Raw genomic sequence first — 18106 nt, 5'->3', positions numbered from 1 at the left:
TACCTAGATAACTTCCCCCCTATTTTCCTACAAAACAAGCGCTCCTAATATATAACATAAAACTATCATTATTAAACAATTTGCACATTTATAAATCAATTAAATATTTTAATTATTATTCATTATTTCATTAACTTTCCACACTATACCACTACAAAACCAACACCCACACCTAAAATATAACTTAAAAAAATATAATTACCCAATTTACAAAATGTATTATCAGTTAAATAATTAATATTAAATTAATCATTAGTTATTAATCAATATTACTTAATTAATTTACCCCTAAAATCCCAACAACATGCACCCAAAAATAACTAAAAAAGTAATAATTACACAATTCACATAATTAATTTTCAATTCAATACGTAAGAAATTAATAATTGATTATATTTAATAATTAATCAATGATTATGTAATTGACTTCCCAGCAAGAGAGCATGGTATGGTATTAAGCTGTATATGTGGTGTGAAAATGATACGGGATAGGTGAACAATTTCACGGTGTACACTGGTAGGGATTCTTCAAATAGCTCCCCTAGTTGTCCATCCATTTGGAGTCAGTGAGAAAATTGTTTGAGAACTTGCCAGAGCACTTTTTAACACCATCTATACGTGGAACATTTCTACATAGGTGTGCAATTAAGCAACCAAATTGTTCTGAGTGGGCACTGTGGCATGTGGCACATTCTGCTCTCACTGTAAAAGTTACCCTAAAGATCTTGTGTGTAAAAACTTTGCAGTGCTTTGCATAGTAATGAGCTTATTTTGGTTACATTTTTTGACAGAAGAGATGTCCATGTGCTCACAACTATTCATGATGAAAGTACAGTGCCTCTGAGTATTAAGGGTCAGGTTGCAGAAGTGTGCTAACCAGTTTGCATTCTAGACTACAAAAAGCACATGGGAGGTGTAGATAGTGTAGATCAAAGGTTGGAGCCTTACAATGTAGCTCGAAAGTCCTATATCTGTTACAAAAAGTTGGCTGTTCATCTATTTCATTTATCATCCTTCAATGTTTAAGTTGTTTCAAAGATCTCCAGAATCCAAGAAGAGTTTTGCGCTGTTTCAGCAGTCTGTAATAGGCAGCCTTGTTGTAATTGAGCCGATAAGTGTTCCTAAAGTGGGAGTGGTAGAGGATGTGGCTAGATTGAAAGATTGCCACTTTCCTAAATAAATTCCTGCAACACCCAGAAAAGACTTTCTTTGTATGAGATGTAGAGTATGTGTCCTCAGAAGAGGAATAGGAAAGGAGAGTCATATGTACTGCCCTGAGTATCCTTCTATTCTTGGCCTCATGTGCCCACATGCTTTAAACAGTACCATACACAACTCATGTATTGGGCGCAACCATGAGAGTAATCAGCAACTGACTGTGGTCTGTATTGCTATACAGTTTCTGTTTAGATACCTGGTTGGTAGTAGTTTGATGTGCTTAGTTACAGCTGTTGTGTTTGCAGTCATAGTTGGTGTTTCATATTCTACTAATAGGTTGGTTCTTTCATTTTGAAAAACAAATTCCCTTTCAGATGGATGGTTTTTTCCCCTGTCTTTGCTTTGTGTGTGTAATCTGTTTATCATGGGAGCACTTTAGAAATGAAAGTGGTATGGAGCTTCATGGTGATGTCTGAGTAGCATTTGGCTGGTGGTGTGTGTGCCTGTTATTTGCCCCTAAGGTAGGTCCTAGGTAGCCCTATGGGTCGGGTGCTATGTAAGTAAAAGGTAGGACATGTATTCTTACGTTTTGCATGCACTGGTTGCTAAAATAGTTTTTCACTACAGTGAGGCCTACTTCTTCCATAGTTTAACATTGGGAATTCCCTACAACAATTTGAAGCTGTAACTCCTGATTAGAAAAGAGTAGCTAAATCATGTTTTATATCTTTTGAATGATAATGATAAATCCTCTTTAGTGCAAAGTTGGATATTACATTACTATCTTTGAAATACCCTTTTTAGAAAGTGGACATTTCTCTGCTCTTAACTTAGCTCTGCGTGCTTGCAGGTGGGTGGGTGACAGCTACACTTTGTGCATTTCCTATAGACAGCCACAAACACAGAATGGGTGGGTTTGGCAAAGGACTCATCCGCATTCATCTGCGTTCTGATCGCCTTCAAGAGGAGAGGGAGCTGGCACTTACATCTGAATATGATGTCTTGTCCCCCACACGGGTGAGTAGTGCACTCTATAAATCCCTGTTTAATTGATTTGCACAAAGGACTGATTACCCCCACAGACAGGCTGGCAAACAGGGCTTGGAGGAAAGGGGACCAGGTCACTTCAAGGAACTGCTTTGAGGTCACCCCCACTTCAAAGGCACATTTAGATATAAGTACTGGGGCTTTGACCCTACCAGGACAGTACAATACTGGACCTGTGAAGTACTCTGCCAGGAGTGAGGACTGCTGTGCTACAAGGATTGCCACTCTGCTTGACTGACTGTTCTAAGGAACTGCTTCACTGCTGTGCTGAGCTGATCTGCTGCCTGCGGATCTCTGCCCTGCTGAGGACAAGGACTGGACCCATCTTATTTGAAACCAGATTGACTCCAAGGGCGTTCTGGATTGCTTCCTGTTTTCTGTAGTACCAGAGTCATAAAAGACCTCCTGCAACTCTACAGGTGCTGCTGGACTCTGCCATCTGTAAGTCCTGCCCTTGCCCAAGGTGCCCCCTCCAGTCATGTGCCTCAAAAGTAGGTTTTTGCAGCTTTCTCTACAATGACGTGGACCCAGCGGCAATCTCGCACCATTCGGAACTGATGCATCACCCTTTGATGCTGAAGCAGCGGCTGTTCGAAAAGCAGTGCCGGCATGAAGGGCATGAATCGGAGCTGACTCTGGCCTCCATCTACGGGATTGATGCAGCATCTCCTCAACTCCTCACCTCAAGTCCTCGACATTGGCGCTTTGCTCCATCCAAGGTACTTTGTCAGTAAGGCCTGTCTGTGTCTTGTAGCCAGCCTGCCCTCGATCGCAGACAGACTGAACTTTGGATTTACCTCGGTCTAGCACAACCTCAAGTAACCTTTTAGCACTATTGACTTCTGAGCACTAAGCATTGTATTACTATGTGTGCGTGTTGCACAAATACTTTACACATTACCTCTTTAGGTAATCTGTGCCAAGCTGTCAGAGGGTGAGCACAGGTTATCCCTTAGTGTGTATCCAGCTTATCCTGACTAGGACTGTGGTCCCTCTTGGACAGGGTGGAAATCTCTGCCAACTAGAGGCCCAGTCTCTAACAGCGCATGAAAGTGATGGGGCCTTGAATTGTGTTGATTGTTATTATGGGTGTTGTAACATACTGGGCCTGCGGTTGATGGTGTGAATGGTTTTGTGTGTATGACGCATGAAAGGTGTGTTAATGGTTTGTAAAGCGGTAGATGCCTTGTTGAGGCTTTACAGCTTACAAGCTGTTTGTCACTGGTTAAGTATTGGAAAATTAATATTATCTTATTAACAGTGAGTGCTACGTTTTAATTTTTGTAAAATCTTTTGTTAATAAAATTTACATGTTGACCTTTTCACTCACCTTTGTGCCAAATCCAACCAGTATGCGTGTGTAGTACATGATGGTTCAGTAATATTTGCCTTTTCTGTCTTTTTCTGCCAAGGTGTTATTGTTTCTAGGGAAAATCTACCAAACCCAGATATTTCCATAAACTAGACACTATGGAGAACTCTCAGGGTGGTGTATTTTGTGTGGCTTTCACAAGGTCTTCTTACCTGGAAGCCCTTGCAGCCCTTCAACATAAGCTAAAAACACACCTTTTCTTTATATTTTTGTAACTCAAAGTACCCAGATCCACCAATTCCCTGCCACCAAGAGTTCCCCCGTCTCCTGATAAAATTGTACTTCACCTGTATGGGTAGACCTAGCGCCCACCAAAGGGCATGGTCCAAGACGCACAGTGGCAACATCAACAAAGGGGTAGCTGCAGTTTTTGGGCCTGGGCTGGGCAGCCAACCAGAGAATTCTATCAAACTAAGGCATTTCTGAAAACTAGATACCCAGGGAAGTACATTGTGGTGTTCCTCTCATGGATCCCATACAGATTTCGTACCCACAATGCCCTTAAACCTTCAATATACCCTAAAATCACACTTTTTCTGTGTATTTTTGTGATGTAGTCTTCCAGAATCAAAAGGAATCCACAAAATGTCTACAACCCAGCATTCCCTACTTGTCCGAATAAAAATGCTGCACTACTTTTGTGACTTGACCTAGTGCTCATGACAGTTACAGACCAAACTACGGTCAATGGGAGTCTTTGCAAAAGGGCACTCATTGACCTTGGTCTGATCTGCTCCTGTTTTGGGCACCTGGCCCAGCCACAAATGTGAGGTACTATTTTTATTGGGAGACTTGGGGGAATAGCAGTTGGTAGGAAATCTGACGCTTCGAGCAGTTTCCTGAACTTTAGAACACATAAATATGAGAAAATGTGAGCCACAGCACGGAACCGCAAGCCATTTGGCTGCGCCACGCTGCAGCACTTTCAAAGTACAGACATGCCTCATAATTACAAGGATATGATAGATCCTTTTTTTCTCCCTTGTGCTGGCGTACAATTAGCTGCCATGCGCAGACGCAGGCACCCTTGCACCATGGTACAAGAATGCCTATGACACAAGGATGATTGTTTATGTGCAGGAAGGAGTCCCTTCCTGAACATAAACCACCATAAGAGGTGATTTCCTCATTATATGTGTATTGCAGAATGCAGCACGCATAGAAAGAGGAAACAAAAACAAGGAGAAGTGAATACATTTCTCCTCGTTGCGCCTCCCTACGCCTCCCCTGGGGAGACTTTGCATTTAGACGCATTTCCAGGTTAACGATTTCTCGTAAATCTGGAAATGTGTCAGGTTGCATTAGTGTTGTTTGGGAACACCCACAGCCACACCCATGGAACGCCCCTTTTATGCAAAGTGCTCAGTGTAAAGGGGCCGTATTTACAAGAACAGCAAAAGCCAGGCAGGGAGGTTTTCCTGTCCTTGTAAATATGGGGCAGAAAAATGCGTCGCCGTTGCATCACAAAAACTGACGGACCGGCGGTGCAAGGGCTTGTTAATAAGCCCCTGTGTTTTTAGTCAAGGTTTAAGGTTTGCAAGGGCTCTGGGCAAGAATACCTGATGATAGCACCCAGGATTTTCCCAGGTGTCTAGTTTTCAAAATATTCAGATTTTCAAGCTTTACCTAGATGCCAGCTGAGCTAACTCTCAAAATACACAACTAGCCACATTGCAAAAAGGGTCAGTTTTCAGTGGAAAAGTGTGATGTGTCCATGTAGTATTTTAGCGCCTTTCCTGTTGCAGCCTCTATCCCTACCCACACAAGTGTGGTAGAGGTTTTATCTGGAGTCTTGGAGCAATGGTTGGTGGTAGGCATTTTGTTGTTCCATGTGGATTCCAGAACTTTCCAACATGGAAATGTGAAGAAAATTTGTTTTTTGTAAGCCACAGTTTGAGGTTTGCAAAGCCTTCTGGGTAGGGAAACCTAGTGTGAGCCATGCCAAATACCCCATCCTGGATCCCCCAGGTCTCTAGTTTAAAAAAGTGCAGGTTTGCTAGGTTTCACTATGTGCCGGCTGAGCTAGGCCCCAAAAACCACAGCTAGCTACATTGTAAAAAAGGTCAATTTTCAGTGGAAAAGTGTGATGTGTCAATGTTGCATTTTGGCACCTTTTCTGTTGCAGCCACTAGCCCTAACCTCACAAGTATGGTAACATTTTTATTGGGAAAGGTGAGGGAATGGTAGGCGGTAGGAAATGTGTCAATCCCCGCAGATTCCAGAACTTTCCATCACCGAAATGTGAGGAAAATGTGTTTTTACGCAAATATGAGGTTTGCAAAGGCTTCTGTGTACAGAAACCTAGTGAAAGCCACATAAATCAATCCACCCTGGATTCCTCCAGGTGTCTAGCTTTCAAATATGTGCAAGCTTGCTAGGTTTCCCTTGGTGCTGACTAAAGTAGGTCCAAACATCCACAACTATCCACATAGAAAAAAGGGTTGTTTTCAGTAAAAAAAAATTTGATGTGTCTATGTTGTGTTTTGGCGACTTCTTGTTGCGTCCACTAGCCTTACCCAGACGAGCATGGTACCATTCTTATCAATACAATTGCAGGATTGCTAGGTGGAAGGAAGGTTGCAGCTTTTTACAGATTCCAGAACTTCTCATCATAGAAATGTGAAGTGAATATGTATTTGTAATCACATTTTCTAGTTTGCAAGTGCTTCTGGGTAAGAAAACCTGGTGGGAGCCATGCAAGTCTTAACCTGGATTTTCCTTGTTTTCTAGTTTTAAAATAAGTACAGGCTGCTAGGTTTCCCTAGGTGCTGGCTGAACTAGGTCCCAAAATCCACAGCTAGCCACATTGCAAAAAAAAGGTTAGGTTTCAGTGGAAAAATGTGATGTGTTCATATTACGTTTTGGGGGACTAGTCATGTACCATTTTTATTGACAGACATGTGAGAATACAACACAGTAGAACCTTTGCTATTACCCATTGTATTTCTTCACCTTTTTGCCTTCCAAATGTAAGTCAGTGTGTAAGAAAGAAGAGATTTAAAAAATGCTCCCCGAATCACAAGCTAGTAAAGGGAACCTCCAAATTCAGACTTGCAAATAAACATTACTTCTAAACTCCATATCTGGTGTCTATTGTAGGAATATAGGTTTCCTTGTTAACAATTTTACAATCTTTATATTTTATTGTATGAATTTCTCTATACCTGGCACAAAATATAAAACCAATGCTAAGTGTAGTTAAGTTGTTGACTTTGAGGACCTTGAGTTGTTGGACCTAAAAATCCTATTTATCCCTGCAAACAGAAGAATCTAGTGGACATACTGGTATTTTGTTTTTGTAAATCGGCCATCAGAACAAGAAGTTACAAATGAAAACGTTGTCTCACAAATGAATGTTCAACAATGGCAATGAGGGTCCAACTTAGGACAGGCCAGCAACACCACATACCGCATACTATAGGTGTCCTTCGTACCTCTCTATTGTCATCCTTTCTAATAGCTTCTCTCTCGCAGTCCACCCACTTAATCACTTCCTCCCGCCACGCGTACAGATCTGGGCCCCCTGCCCATTTCAAGCACTTAGTCGGGTGTCTGCAAGCAAGCATAAGTGCCAAATCTGTAAAGTGATCAGTAACCTTATGTGCAGAGCTGTGTTTATGAAGACTCAGCAGAACAACTGGGGAGTAAGATGGAAAGGGCAATCAGTTGCATCTTGGCTGCCCCCCAGTAGCCAGCAAGCATCGATGATGTCCACACCATATGGTAGAAATCTGCACCCTTTGAAGTGCCTCAGGTGGATTCAGAGGACACGCCTGGGAACATGGCCCGTAGTCTTTGTGTGGTGGAATCTGCTCTATGCAAAAAATAGAACTTGTTCAATCTAAACCGTGCATTACGCGTACTTTGGGTGTGTAAGTCAGGGTTCTCCTCCAGGCCCCATCATCAAACTAGGGCCTCAAATTCGCAGCCCATTGTTGATAAATGTCCATAAAGGACAGTAACCAACCTTGTCTTCTCCTTTATAAGAAATAAATAACAAAGGCAGTCATGTTCTGGAGGCTCTGCAAACCTTGAACCACACTACACCCATACCTTGCCAGTTTTAGCCCCATATATAAGAAAGTTCCCAGCTAGAAGCTCAAAGGAGTCGTGTAGATCTGCAAAGGGGCAGAATTTGCTACCGTTGTAGAGATCACCCTACATGGTTATTCCACCTCGGTTCATGCATGCAGGGCCGTCAAATCGTCTGGTGTGAGCCAACATCTCGCAAACCGTGAGGATAGACCCGAAGTGTAAAGGGCTTTAGTGTGGGTCCTCTGTAGCACCCTGGCCCACACATGCCTCAAAGTTCTAATCAGTATATTCTTGTTACGAACCAAAAACGTTGAAGTAGGTTTCAGCAAGATTTGGGTCAGAATTTCCTGGGACAATTGACCATGTTCTGTGTGGCACAGGGTGTCCCATATTTGGGAGCACCACCTGGCTACGCATTGTATTTGTGCGGCCGGGTAATAAAGCTCAAGATCTGGGGAGGACATCCCCCCCTCATCTACTGGTGGTCACAGTTTCCGTAGGGCTATTTGAAGCATGGATGAGCCCCTATGTAATGTCAGCAAGACACCATCCAGTGCCCAAAAAATCCCACCAGGGAGCTCCACTCGTTGAGCTGCAAATAGGTAGAGGAAGCCCAGCAGGACCACCATTTTAGAGACTGCTACACAGCCGCTCACTGATAGGGGAGAGTAGTTCAAAAGGTGAGCAAATGCTGCAGCGCAGGGTGAGCCTTCCTATAGTTTCCCTCAAATCTTAGCTCGGCAGTTCTATAAATCGCTAGGTCACACATCTACAGCACCGCCATCCAGTTACACCCCACAACCCCCACCACGTCCACACCCAGAGAAAAGAAAACAGAACAAAAACACCTAACTAATAATCCACAACTCCCACCTCAGACTGTGACAAAAGTACATCCTGCCCAAACCTATATAGGTGATAACCACAACCAAACGCTCTATTATAAGGGTCAACAAGGTCCATTACGGAAAGCTGTTTAGAAGAGGGAAATTTGCCAGTCCAAATATAGTGCTACCAGTTAAGAAACTAGAGAGAATATTAGACATTGCCGGCTCTCAGCCACATTCAGCTCCTCCCCAGACCCACCATGTATAGAAAAGATCAGAGTAAGGGAAAACAACAGCCCCTTTGTTACAATACCACAGGTGTAATCCAGTCTAGAAAGAAGAAAGAACAAATATCAACTCAGCTAGCCTGTGGAGGTCAGATGAGGTTGTCTGCTATGGCATATGTGACTCCCTGCAGTGTAAACTCCATGCCAGGGAACACCAAGCTCGCAGTGCTTGCTGTGGATCCCCTCTGTGATTGTGACCCTCGATCAACAATCCATCCCAAGACACTAATGAGGACGCCATCGCCCTAGTCTGTTCCGCAGACACCTGTTGCTTAGTGGGTTGTGGTATTCCTCACCTGCAGAACCACTGTTGACCCATGGTGTAACCTTAATGATGGAAGGAGCCCCCCACTAACAGCGGGAGCTGACCATAACAACAGGCAAGAAGGTAGAATGTCGGCCACAGCAAAGAACATTGACTCAGTATTGCAGGCGTTGCATCCCAAAGTGCAATGAGCCTATGGCCACAGAATCTCCAAACACAGACCCCAGCCAGCCCCAGCTCACAGCTCAAGTGTCCTGGCAAGACAAGTGCCTGCTGTCATCCTGGACCTCCACAGGTTGTACGCAGCAGCAAGCCAGAGGGCCCACCAATACCTAATGCTGACAGTGCAAGGCGGGTGAGGGCACCATAATATGGGGCGCAGCTGGATCAGATGAATGGGGGGCAGAGGCAATGACAAATGGTGTCCCCTACACAGATTAGCCTCCTCACCGCTGGCATAAATGTGGCAGTCAACAGGACAAGGGCAATGCTCATAACTTGTACTGCCAAGCAACCCACAGCACGGCCCACCACCCCACTCCAGCCAGCAGACCCGGGCTCCCTCGGCACAGCATGGACTCGCCCACAATGTTCTTGCGCTGTCAGCGGCTGGGCTATCAGTTAGCCCCTCCCCAATCTCAGTCTTCCATATGGTTAGCTGGCCTCTTCAATATGATCCCCGCAAGGCCATCCACCTACCAGAAAAAGCAGCAAAGCATTGTACTCCGGCTCCGAAAAGAAGAAGTGGCCAGGGCCATGGAGCTCAACTCTGCAGGTAACCTAGCACTTATAGGAGGAAAGGGAAGGTGAGACCCAGTCTCGACTAAGAGGTACACCCCTGTTAGGCACCCAAACAACACAGTCACAGCCATGGGGGAAACACACCTACGGACTGAGGGCGTCTTTGCCTTAGCCTTGGAGCTGCCATCTTAGTTGTACAACACTAGAAAGATGATGGATGGAATGTTGAACATTGTCACATATTCACCTCCCAGTCACAGACCTCCATTGTTTTTTTGCTCACCATGCCACTCCAGTATGGACCCAGCCATATGCAAATCAGTCTTGACCTTGCTTTTAATGGGAACAGTCCAGCATGCACTGCCAGGCCAGGTCCTCCCTGGACTAGAACAAGCATCCTGGGACCGGTTTCTGAGTATCACTCATCATCAGCCAGGGAGAGCTAAAGGAGGCTTGACAACATTTATCTCTAATCTCTTAGAGATTAAAGAAATAGTTCCTCTTAAACTGGAACCTAATTTTCAAATAATTACTCTCAATATGAATAAACACAATATTTACGTGTTGGTTAACTTTTATAATAATATGCATAAGGTCCAGTTGATAGCAATTCTAAAAGACATTCGTTCTATCCTACAGGAACTCAAAATCAGGAAATACCAAAAATGTTTCTGTAATATGGGGGGGGGGTGATTTTAACTGAACACCATGCGGACATAATGATTATCTAACTTGTGGTTTTGACAGATGAGAATTGGAATAATTTAACACATTTTCCTCACACAAGTGGGGATTGTCTGAATGAGACATTATTTATTTTGGAACTTGGTTTGGCTAATGAACTAGTAGTACCCCCAGTTCCACTCACTCAGACTTTTAATGGTAGAGGAGCCTCCACCATCATAGATTTCATATTCGTATCAAGTAGTGTTGCGACCTTTTAAAATACAACATGGATCTATGGACCCAAATATTGACTGGGGTGCTAGAAGCCTCTTGTGCAGTGGGGCTTATTGAATCGTAGTCAGACTCAATCCTGGTCCCGATATTCAGGAAAGGAGATCGCCAGAGTCCATCCTGCTACTGTCCCATATCTTTGTTAGACTCTTTGGGTAAAGTAGCAGGACGAATTTTCCTTGACCGTCTACAGCAATGGGCAAATGATAACAAGAAATTGTCAGACCTCCAATTCGGGTTCAGGGAGGGTCTGGGGACCATGGAGCAAGCCCTTAATCTGACCCTCCTAATGGGTAAATACGTGAATGCAAAGGGGGGGAACTTGTATATGACTTGTATATGACTTACGGAGATTTAACTGCAGCTCTTGACTGCGTAAGCCACTCCAAATTATGGAGATGGGTGTAGAGCTTTCCCTGGTTAATTGTCTGCGAGAATTGTACTCAAATGCCACAGCTAGGGTGAGGTTTGGCTTAGGAAGGGAACTTACGGCCTCGATCAGACGGGAGAGGGTTGTGGGCAGGGTTGTGTCCTGGCGCCCTTCCTGTTTACACTTTATACAAATGGCCTGGAACAGGCCATGTTGGAATGGTGCCAGGACCTACGCTATTTGCAAAAACGCCCAATACCCACCCTACTCTACGCGGACAACGCCATGATTATAGCACGAATCCCCTTAGAATTACAACGTGCTCTTAATAGGTACCATAGTTACATGGCCAATCTAGACTTAAGAATCCATATCAAAAAAGTTTTGTAATGTCCTCAGGGCCCAGACATGAGAAAATGAGGAAATTTTTTATTGAAAACACTAAGTTGGAGAATACTACCACGTATCCCTACCTAGGAATTTTAATTGATGACAAGTGCTCATGGAGGCAGGCAATAGAGGTTAGAAAATTGCTGTTTATGAGGGCTACAACTGCATGAGTCAATTTTGCCCAGAGGCGAGGTAAAAGGCCACTGGCGGAGATGATCCAAATTTATCAGGCTAAATGCATCAGCACAGTGACTTATGGAGCCGGGGTGTGGAGTTATGGAAAGGTGGATGCCCTTCAAAAAGTAGAGAATAGTTTTTTGAGGTTTCTCCTTGTGGTGCCACAAGGTACTTCAACCGTTAACTGTCATTTGGAATTGGGTTTGCCATACGTCACTGATATAGTGAAATTACAACCGATTCTTTTGTGGAATCGTATCTGGTACTCCACCTTTTTAACCAACGGCTTCTGAACGTCACATAAGATTAGTTGGCTCTTATATGTTAAACATTTTTTGTATGACTTGGGTCTGGTAAGGTATTATCATAACCCCTCACGGATATCTGAGATTTCTAGAAAAAGGCTAAAAAAACTATCCTTGACACATTTGGAAGAACTACGATTGGTTATTGAGGCAAGCAAAAGTTCAGTTCAACATACCCTATCAATTCAAACCACCTTGGCCATACAGCCTTATTTAACTTTTAATTTGAGTGGTTATGACAGGTTTCTGTTGATGTGATTTAGGATGAACATATTCCACTGTTTGGTAACTTTTCCCAATAAATGATTGGTCAAAGACGTTATCAATCTGCCCCTGTGATGAAGTATCTACACAATTATCAGACCATGTGGTCTTGTTTTGCAAATTCTATAAAGAACCAAGGAAGCACTGGGTAATACCGATATTAAAAATTCTGGGTTTGCGACAATGCTGCCCAGCTTTCCTTGTGATGCAATTTCTGGAGGTAGAGTGTTTTGCAAAAAATATAGCCCAATTTTTGAAGCTCTTTATCAGACACAGGTCAAATTTAGAATAGGTCTGGTGCTGTATATATTGTGCAAGAATACAGTTGTTTTTCTTCCCTTGTACCCCAATGATGCACTTGAGCCCTCTTAACATTGAACTTGTATCCTAGCACTTTATATTGTTTGTATGTATTGTCATTGATCACATTTATGACATTTTTAAATTATTTACTATAATTAGAGGAAGAAATTTCAATCATTTTTTTATGTAACTTTTTAATAATTAACTTATATGGTTTTCAAAATTTTGAAAACCGAATAAAGGAATTTGACTTGATATCATCCAGTGAATGTAAATATGCTGATAGAGTTTATGGCTGTTAAACATATATACTAACCTACTATAAAAGTTAAATTACTATACTAGGTGCACTACTACTGAGTGATACTGCTTCTAACATATATTTTGTGAGTGGCTGTGTTGATGTATGTATCCTTGTGTGTATGATTATGTGAGTGGCTATATAGGTGTATAAGTGGATGTGTGTGAGTAGCTGTGTGGGTAAGTGAGATGCTATGTGAGTGGCTGTATTGGTGAGTAAGTGCATGTGTCAGTGACTTTATGGGTGAGTGAGTTTTGGTGTGAGTGGTTCTATGGGTGGGTAAGTTGTGTGTAGTGACAGTATGATTGAGTGAGTGGGTGTCTCTATTTTTTTCAGTGAATTTGTAAGGTTTTTGCAATTGTATTTCCTAACTATAACCTTCCTGTAACCTTTGTTTTTAAGTGAATTTAGAAGGTTTTTCAAAACCTATTTCCTAACTATAAAATTATTTAACTGGTAGTCACGTTTGCAGAGATGTGGAGAAACTGAGCTCAGCCTCCGACTAGCTCTCCGGAATCCTGGAGTAAGGGACTTACTTGAGGTAACAGGAGGGCTTCTTGGCCCCAAGGACCCCCAGCATCTAAAAGGATATCCTCCCCCAACCAGTATTGCACCAAGAGGTGTGTTTACAGAGTGGTGGAGAAAGAGGGTGTGGCCTCCAATGTCCTCACACCAATCACACTCTGTGGAAGTTACAGGAGGTACAGGAAGGGTAGCTGGCCCTCAAGGACGCTCACCAGCCAAGGGGACTTTATCACCCCAGCAGTAGTGTGCCAGAAGACACATTAGCAGAGTGGTAGAGAAAGGTGGCATGGACTCCAAAGATCTCTCAGCAATTCCTTAGTATGGGACTTACCGAAATACTTCTTGGCCCCCAAGGACTTTCCGGAGCCGAGGCAGAGAAAGGGGCGTGGCCTCTGATGACTTCCCAGCAATCAAGCTGTGTGGGACTTATTGGAGGTATCAGGAGGGCTTGTTGGCCTCCACGGATCCTCAGCATCCAAGGGACTTCATCCTCCAACCAGCACTGCGCCACAAGATATATTTGGAGAGTGGTGGAGAAAGGGGGCATTGCCTAGGAGGACCTCTCCCCAATCCCACTGTCTGAGACGTACTGGAGGTAACAGGAGGGCTTATTGGCCCCTAAGAGCCCTCTGGACCTAACAGGGCTGCATCCCCCAACAAGCAGTACACGAGCAGGCACATTTGCAGAGTGGTGGATAAAGAAGGTGGGCCTCCAGCGAGTTGCCAGATGGCCTTTTGAATAAAAACACATGGTATTTACTCTGGAAGGGGGGGCTGCATGGCCCCCCTTCTCTGGGTTAATTTTGACCCAGGGAAACCATCCCCTGGGGCCAGTCATTTCTTGAATGGGAGAGGAGGACCGTGTGGCCATCTTCCTATGCTGATTTTGGCCCCAGGCACCCTATCCTCCAGGGTCCGGCCTTTAAAAATGTTAATTTTTTTATTTAGGGGCGGGAGCCATGCGGCTCCCCTCCCTGTGTTGATTTCAAGCCCAGGGAACCCATCCCCTAGGGCCCACCCATCTACAGACACCAGGGGCCTGGCCATTGAAAGTGGGTGCCTCCAGGGCACCCACTCCCCACTGAGACAGCGGGGGAGCCTGAAGGCCCCCACGGTCCCTGCCAGGTCCCCGCCTCCTGCGGGAGCCAGCATTAGTTTGGCACAGAGGGAGATAACATGCAGCTCTCTCTGTGTCAAAACAATTGTGCTCCGCTTTGAGTAAACAAGAGCAAAATAATCTTGCATGCTCAAAGCGCAGCACAGTTTGCTATGGCTTGGCAGGAGCGGCAAAGCTCCTGCCAAACCACTGCAAACAGCTATGTCCCAGGGTGGGCACCCCGGGACATAGCAGGAGCCAGCCTTGGAGGGTGGCAGTCCCCTGGGCCATTTAGGGCTCCATGTGGGGGTTTGTGCCCCCCTTCTTCAATTTTGACCCTGGGCCCTCACGCATTACTTAAAATGTAAGCCCTGGGAAGGAGGCAGCCCCCGGGGCTGCCGGGGTGTCTGCATGGCCCCTCACATTCTTTTAACTTAAACCAAGGAGATGGTGGTCCCAGGGGCATCAATAAGGCCCTTGAGGGGGGATATGTTCCCCCTCCTTTATTTCAATGCCCCCGGGACCTCTCCCACCTGGAGTCAGATTAGAAACAAAGTGGGGAGATCGTGCTTCATTTTTTAAAAACTTTCGGCCGGCTCCATGGATCTGTCAAAGTTAATAAAATTAATGCTTTTGTTTGTCCTGCAGGATCCCTGTGGGACTTCACCAAGAGTCCTTGGAGGTGAGGGTATTTCTACCCTATCCCCTTTTCTTTTTTAAAAATATTTAGTGTGGGAATCAGCTTCAAGCAGAGTCCTATGATGGTTGACATCACTCTGGTTAAAGTGTTGCCAGAAAATTTAATTTCAATAGGATATTGGCCTGCCAGATATCTATATTTGGTCAACTTAAATATCTCTGAAACTACTGAAAGGATTTACACCAAATTACAAAAAGCATGCTTTCTGGTTAAAGGGATGTTAGAGTTAGGAAGCTGTTTAACCCATACAACACCTTAGAAATTCAGCAGTTATAGTAACACTTATCTGAAGAAACTAACTCATGCCTTTAGGTAACTTTAGGCCACAAGTTATAATTTTTTTAACATAAGTATAACTATAAATGCTGAATGTCTATGGTTTTGTATGGGTAAAATGTCAACCGAACTATAACATCCCTGTTACCTTTGCTTTGCATGGATATAAAGTTAAGAATAGTATATCTCTACTTACTTGCCTTACCTTGAAGATATTTAAGTTCTCGAAATTTCGGTCACATTATATTTGAAGAACAACACTTCTATCCTTGAGATTCTGACATTGAGCCCTACATGGAGTAACTTCATGTATGTTAAAGAACAAACACTGGGCGCTTGCTGAATATACGCTCTTGCTTCCAGTGAGCTGCAGCAAGGAGTCTCTGGCAGCAGATCATTGATCGAACTGATTGTAACCATTCTTTACCAATGTTCTCTTTGGCTCCCTGGGTTATGGAAATGGTGTGAGAGTGAGATATGACTTTTCTAAAGATACCTTTGCACTCCATGCCTTGGCATTCTCTCAGCTGGTGGCCACTTCCAACACAGGGCCGTCCCCCCATCTGAGGGGTGGGGTTGTTACACTCCCGGAAGCGGTGTTGCACTCCTTCTCCACAGCTCTGGTTACATGGGGACCAGAAACCCCAGGAACTCCATCCACCATCCAGACGACAAGAAGGATCAGGGGTGCATTGTAGGTGGCCACTCACACAGGAGCTGTGGAGAAAAATATTTTAGAATGTATCTCAGGAAAGTAACAACTACAGTGATATAGCATTATTGCTGCAACCAATGGCCATACTAGTTGTTAAAGGCCCTAAACCTGAATTTTAGACCTAAGCTCCAGGGGAGGGCATAACAAGGGTTAGAGGCTTTAACAATGGATGCAGCTCTAGGCTTAAGGGCTATAAAGCTATTAGAGCATTTCATCCACTGTGGATAAAATGTTCTAATTTAAAAAGGGAGAAATAGAATGACAATGATTGGAAAGGTGGAGCAGAAGGCCTATATTAACCAATATTGGCACTTGACCCGTTCCATTGTCTTCAGTGGAGCTCTTAACATTGTAATGCTCTAACGCAATGTTGTCTTTCTGTTCTGGAACATCAATGTCTCTTATGTGTTTCGGTCATTACCAACAAATGTTTAGCTTTTACATGTTTCTCCTGCTTGAACCCCTTCTAGAGAGTTGCATGCTTGTTAGAATAATGCTCAACAAAGATGATCACAATACACCTTCCAATCTTTTTCTAACACAGAAGACCCTACTTGATTACTGATCCTGTATCCAAATAAAAAAGGGTTTAAATCCCAGCTATATGGTTATTACACAGGCACAGTAAACTAAGCAACTTCTAATGGTGCCACACCTACAGATGGCAGATTGTTGCTACATGTAGCAATAAATGCTCCTGTGCTATAGATGTCATCGGTCTAAAAATATCACTTTTCATGTAGTGGTACAAATTTTGTAATCAGCCTATACCTGAGAGTGTAAATATGGCACTTTCCTTTTACAGAGCAAGTCCTGCTATTACTAAGAAGAGGACAACTAAAATATCTATATGGAAGAGTTTCCACTTGAAGGAAGCCATCTAATGTCAGAATTACACACTGTGTAAAGCCATATCCCCAGGAATTAATCCCACCACCTGATCACAAACGGCCTGTGGTCCCACGTGTGTGATTACCAGATGCTGGAAAACTAGTCCTTCTTTATTGGGTAGAAAAACACTTGCTAAAATTGATTGCAGGTCCAAGCAGGGGCTGCAGGTGAAAGGATTACCCAGCCACCCCCCCCAATCCCTTCTATGGCAGGGGGGGTCATGGAATTTTTCAAACCATCCCACTCTCCCTTCCTGTGAAACGTCTCCGCTGGACCCAGACTATTCAAAATAAATCTCCCAATTAATAGAAGGTAATAGAAATATCATGATTACCTAGAACAATGTGCTTGATGCTTATCAATACAGTCCAATAATGACAATATTGAACCTAATGGTATAGACGGTGTTATGTTACTAGGCAATTAGACTTGCATACTTCTCCAAGGTGTTGTACCACAAAACATACTCCATATATGTAATTTGACTTTAAATTCCACCATTTGGTGTGTGGCATCTTATCTTGAACCATCTGAAATTATGAAACAACTTGCAGAGACAGAAGTTCTTACATTGCCTGAAGAAGCTATGCCACTGTATCTTTTGTTTTTGCATACTCAGTGCTTAATTTGTGCTGGTGGTTGCAGCTGGGCACCACCATCACTCATTTCTGTGGAACAGTACTCTTTAAAGGCCTTGGGCTGCGATCTCAAAGTTCCGTTACCTATTAAGTTGATATGCCTCAGCCCAGCAAAGACATCGTTCTGACAACAAAGTGAAGTGAAAATGATAAGCCACATTTTTTAATTGTTTTGTGTTGGTGGGTAAAGGAGTTGAAGAATGTGCGGGGAGCAAGATGATGGTGAATCTGTCAGAGAGGAGGGAGAAAATCTACTCCAGGAATTTACCTTCAATACAAACATAATTTAGTCTGTAGTAATGGGGGGGGGGGCATGTCAAATGGTCTATGGGGGCCAAAAGGTCGAATAGTAGTAGAGTGGTGATTTTATTTGGGCCAACTATGGTCTTCAAATTGAAGATGACAATAAATGCATAGCCCACCCCTCTCTAGGTTACTGTTGCAAAAGCAAGTTGTTTTCTGTGAA

General features: G+C 43.6%; 1 protein-coding gene across 1 annotated transcript in view; it reads right to left on the bottom strand.

The window, feature by feature from the left end:
• LOC144784018 (SCO-spondin-like) overlaps window positions 1-18106 on the bottom strand; it is a 1726865-nt gene that overhangs the window by 622568 nt on the left and 1086191 nt on the right. Inside the window, exon 84 of the mRNA XM_078662721.1 lies at window positions 15893-16113. Coding sequence (XP_078518847.1) covers window positions 15893-16113 — 221 coding nt within the window. The remainder of the gene's footprint in view (window positions 1-15892; window positions 16114-18106) is intronic.

Source organism: Lissotriton helveticus, chromosome 10, assembly GCF_964261635.1.
Source record: "Lissotriton helveticus chromosome 10, aLisHel1.1, whole genome shotgun sequence".
In the NCBI taxonomy this organism is placed as follows: Eukaryota; Metazoa; Chordata; class Amphibia; order Caudata; family Salamandridae; genus Lissotriton; species Lissotriton helveticus.
The sequence above is the reverse complement of the archived record's forward strand: the minus strand, read 5'-3'. Positions and strand labels throughout refer to the sequence as shown.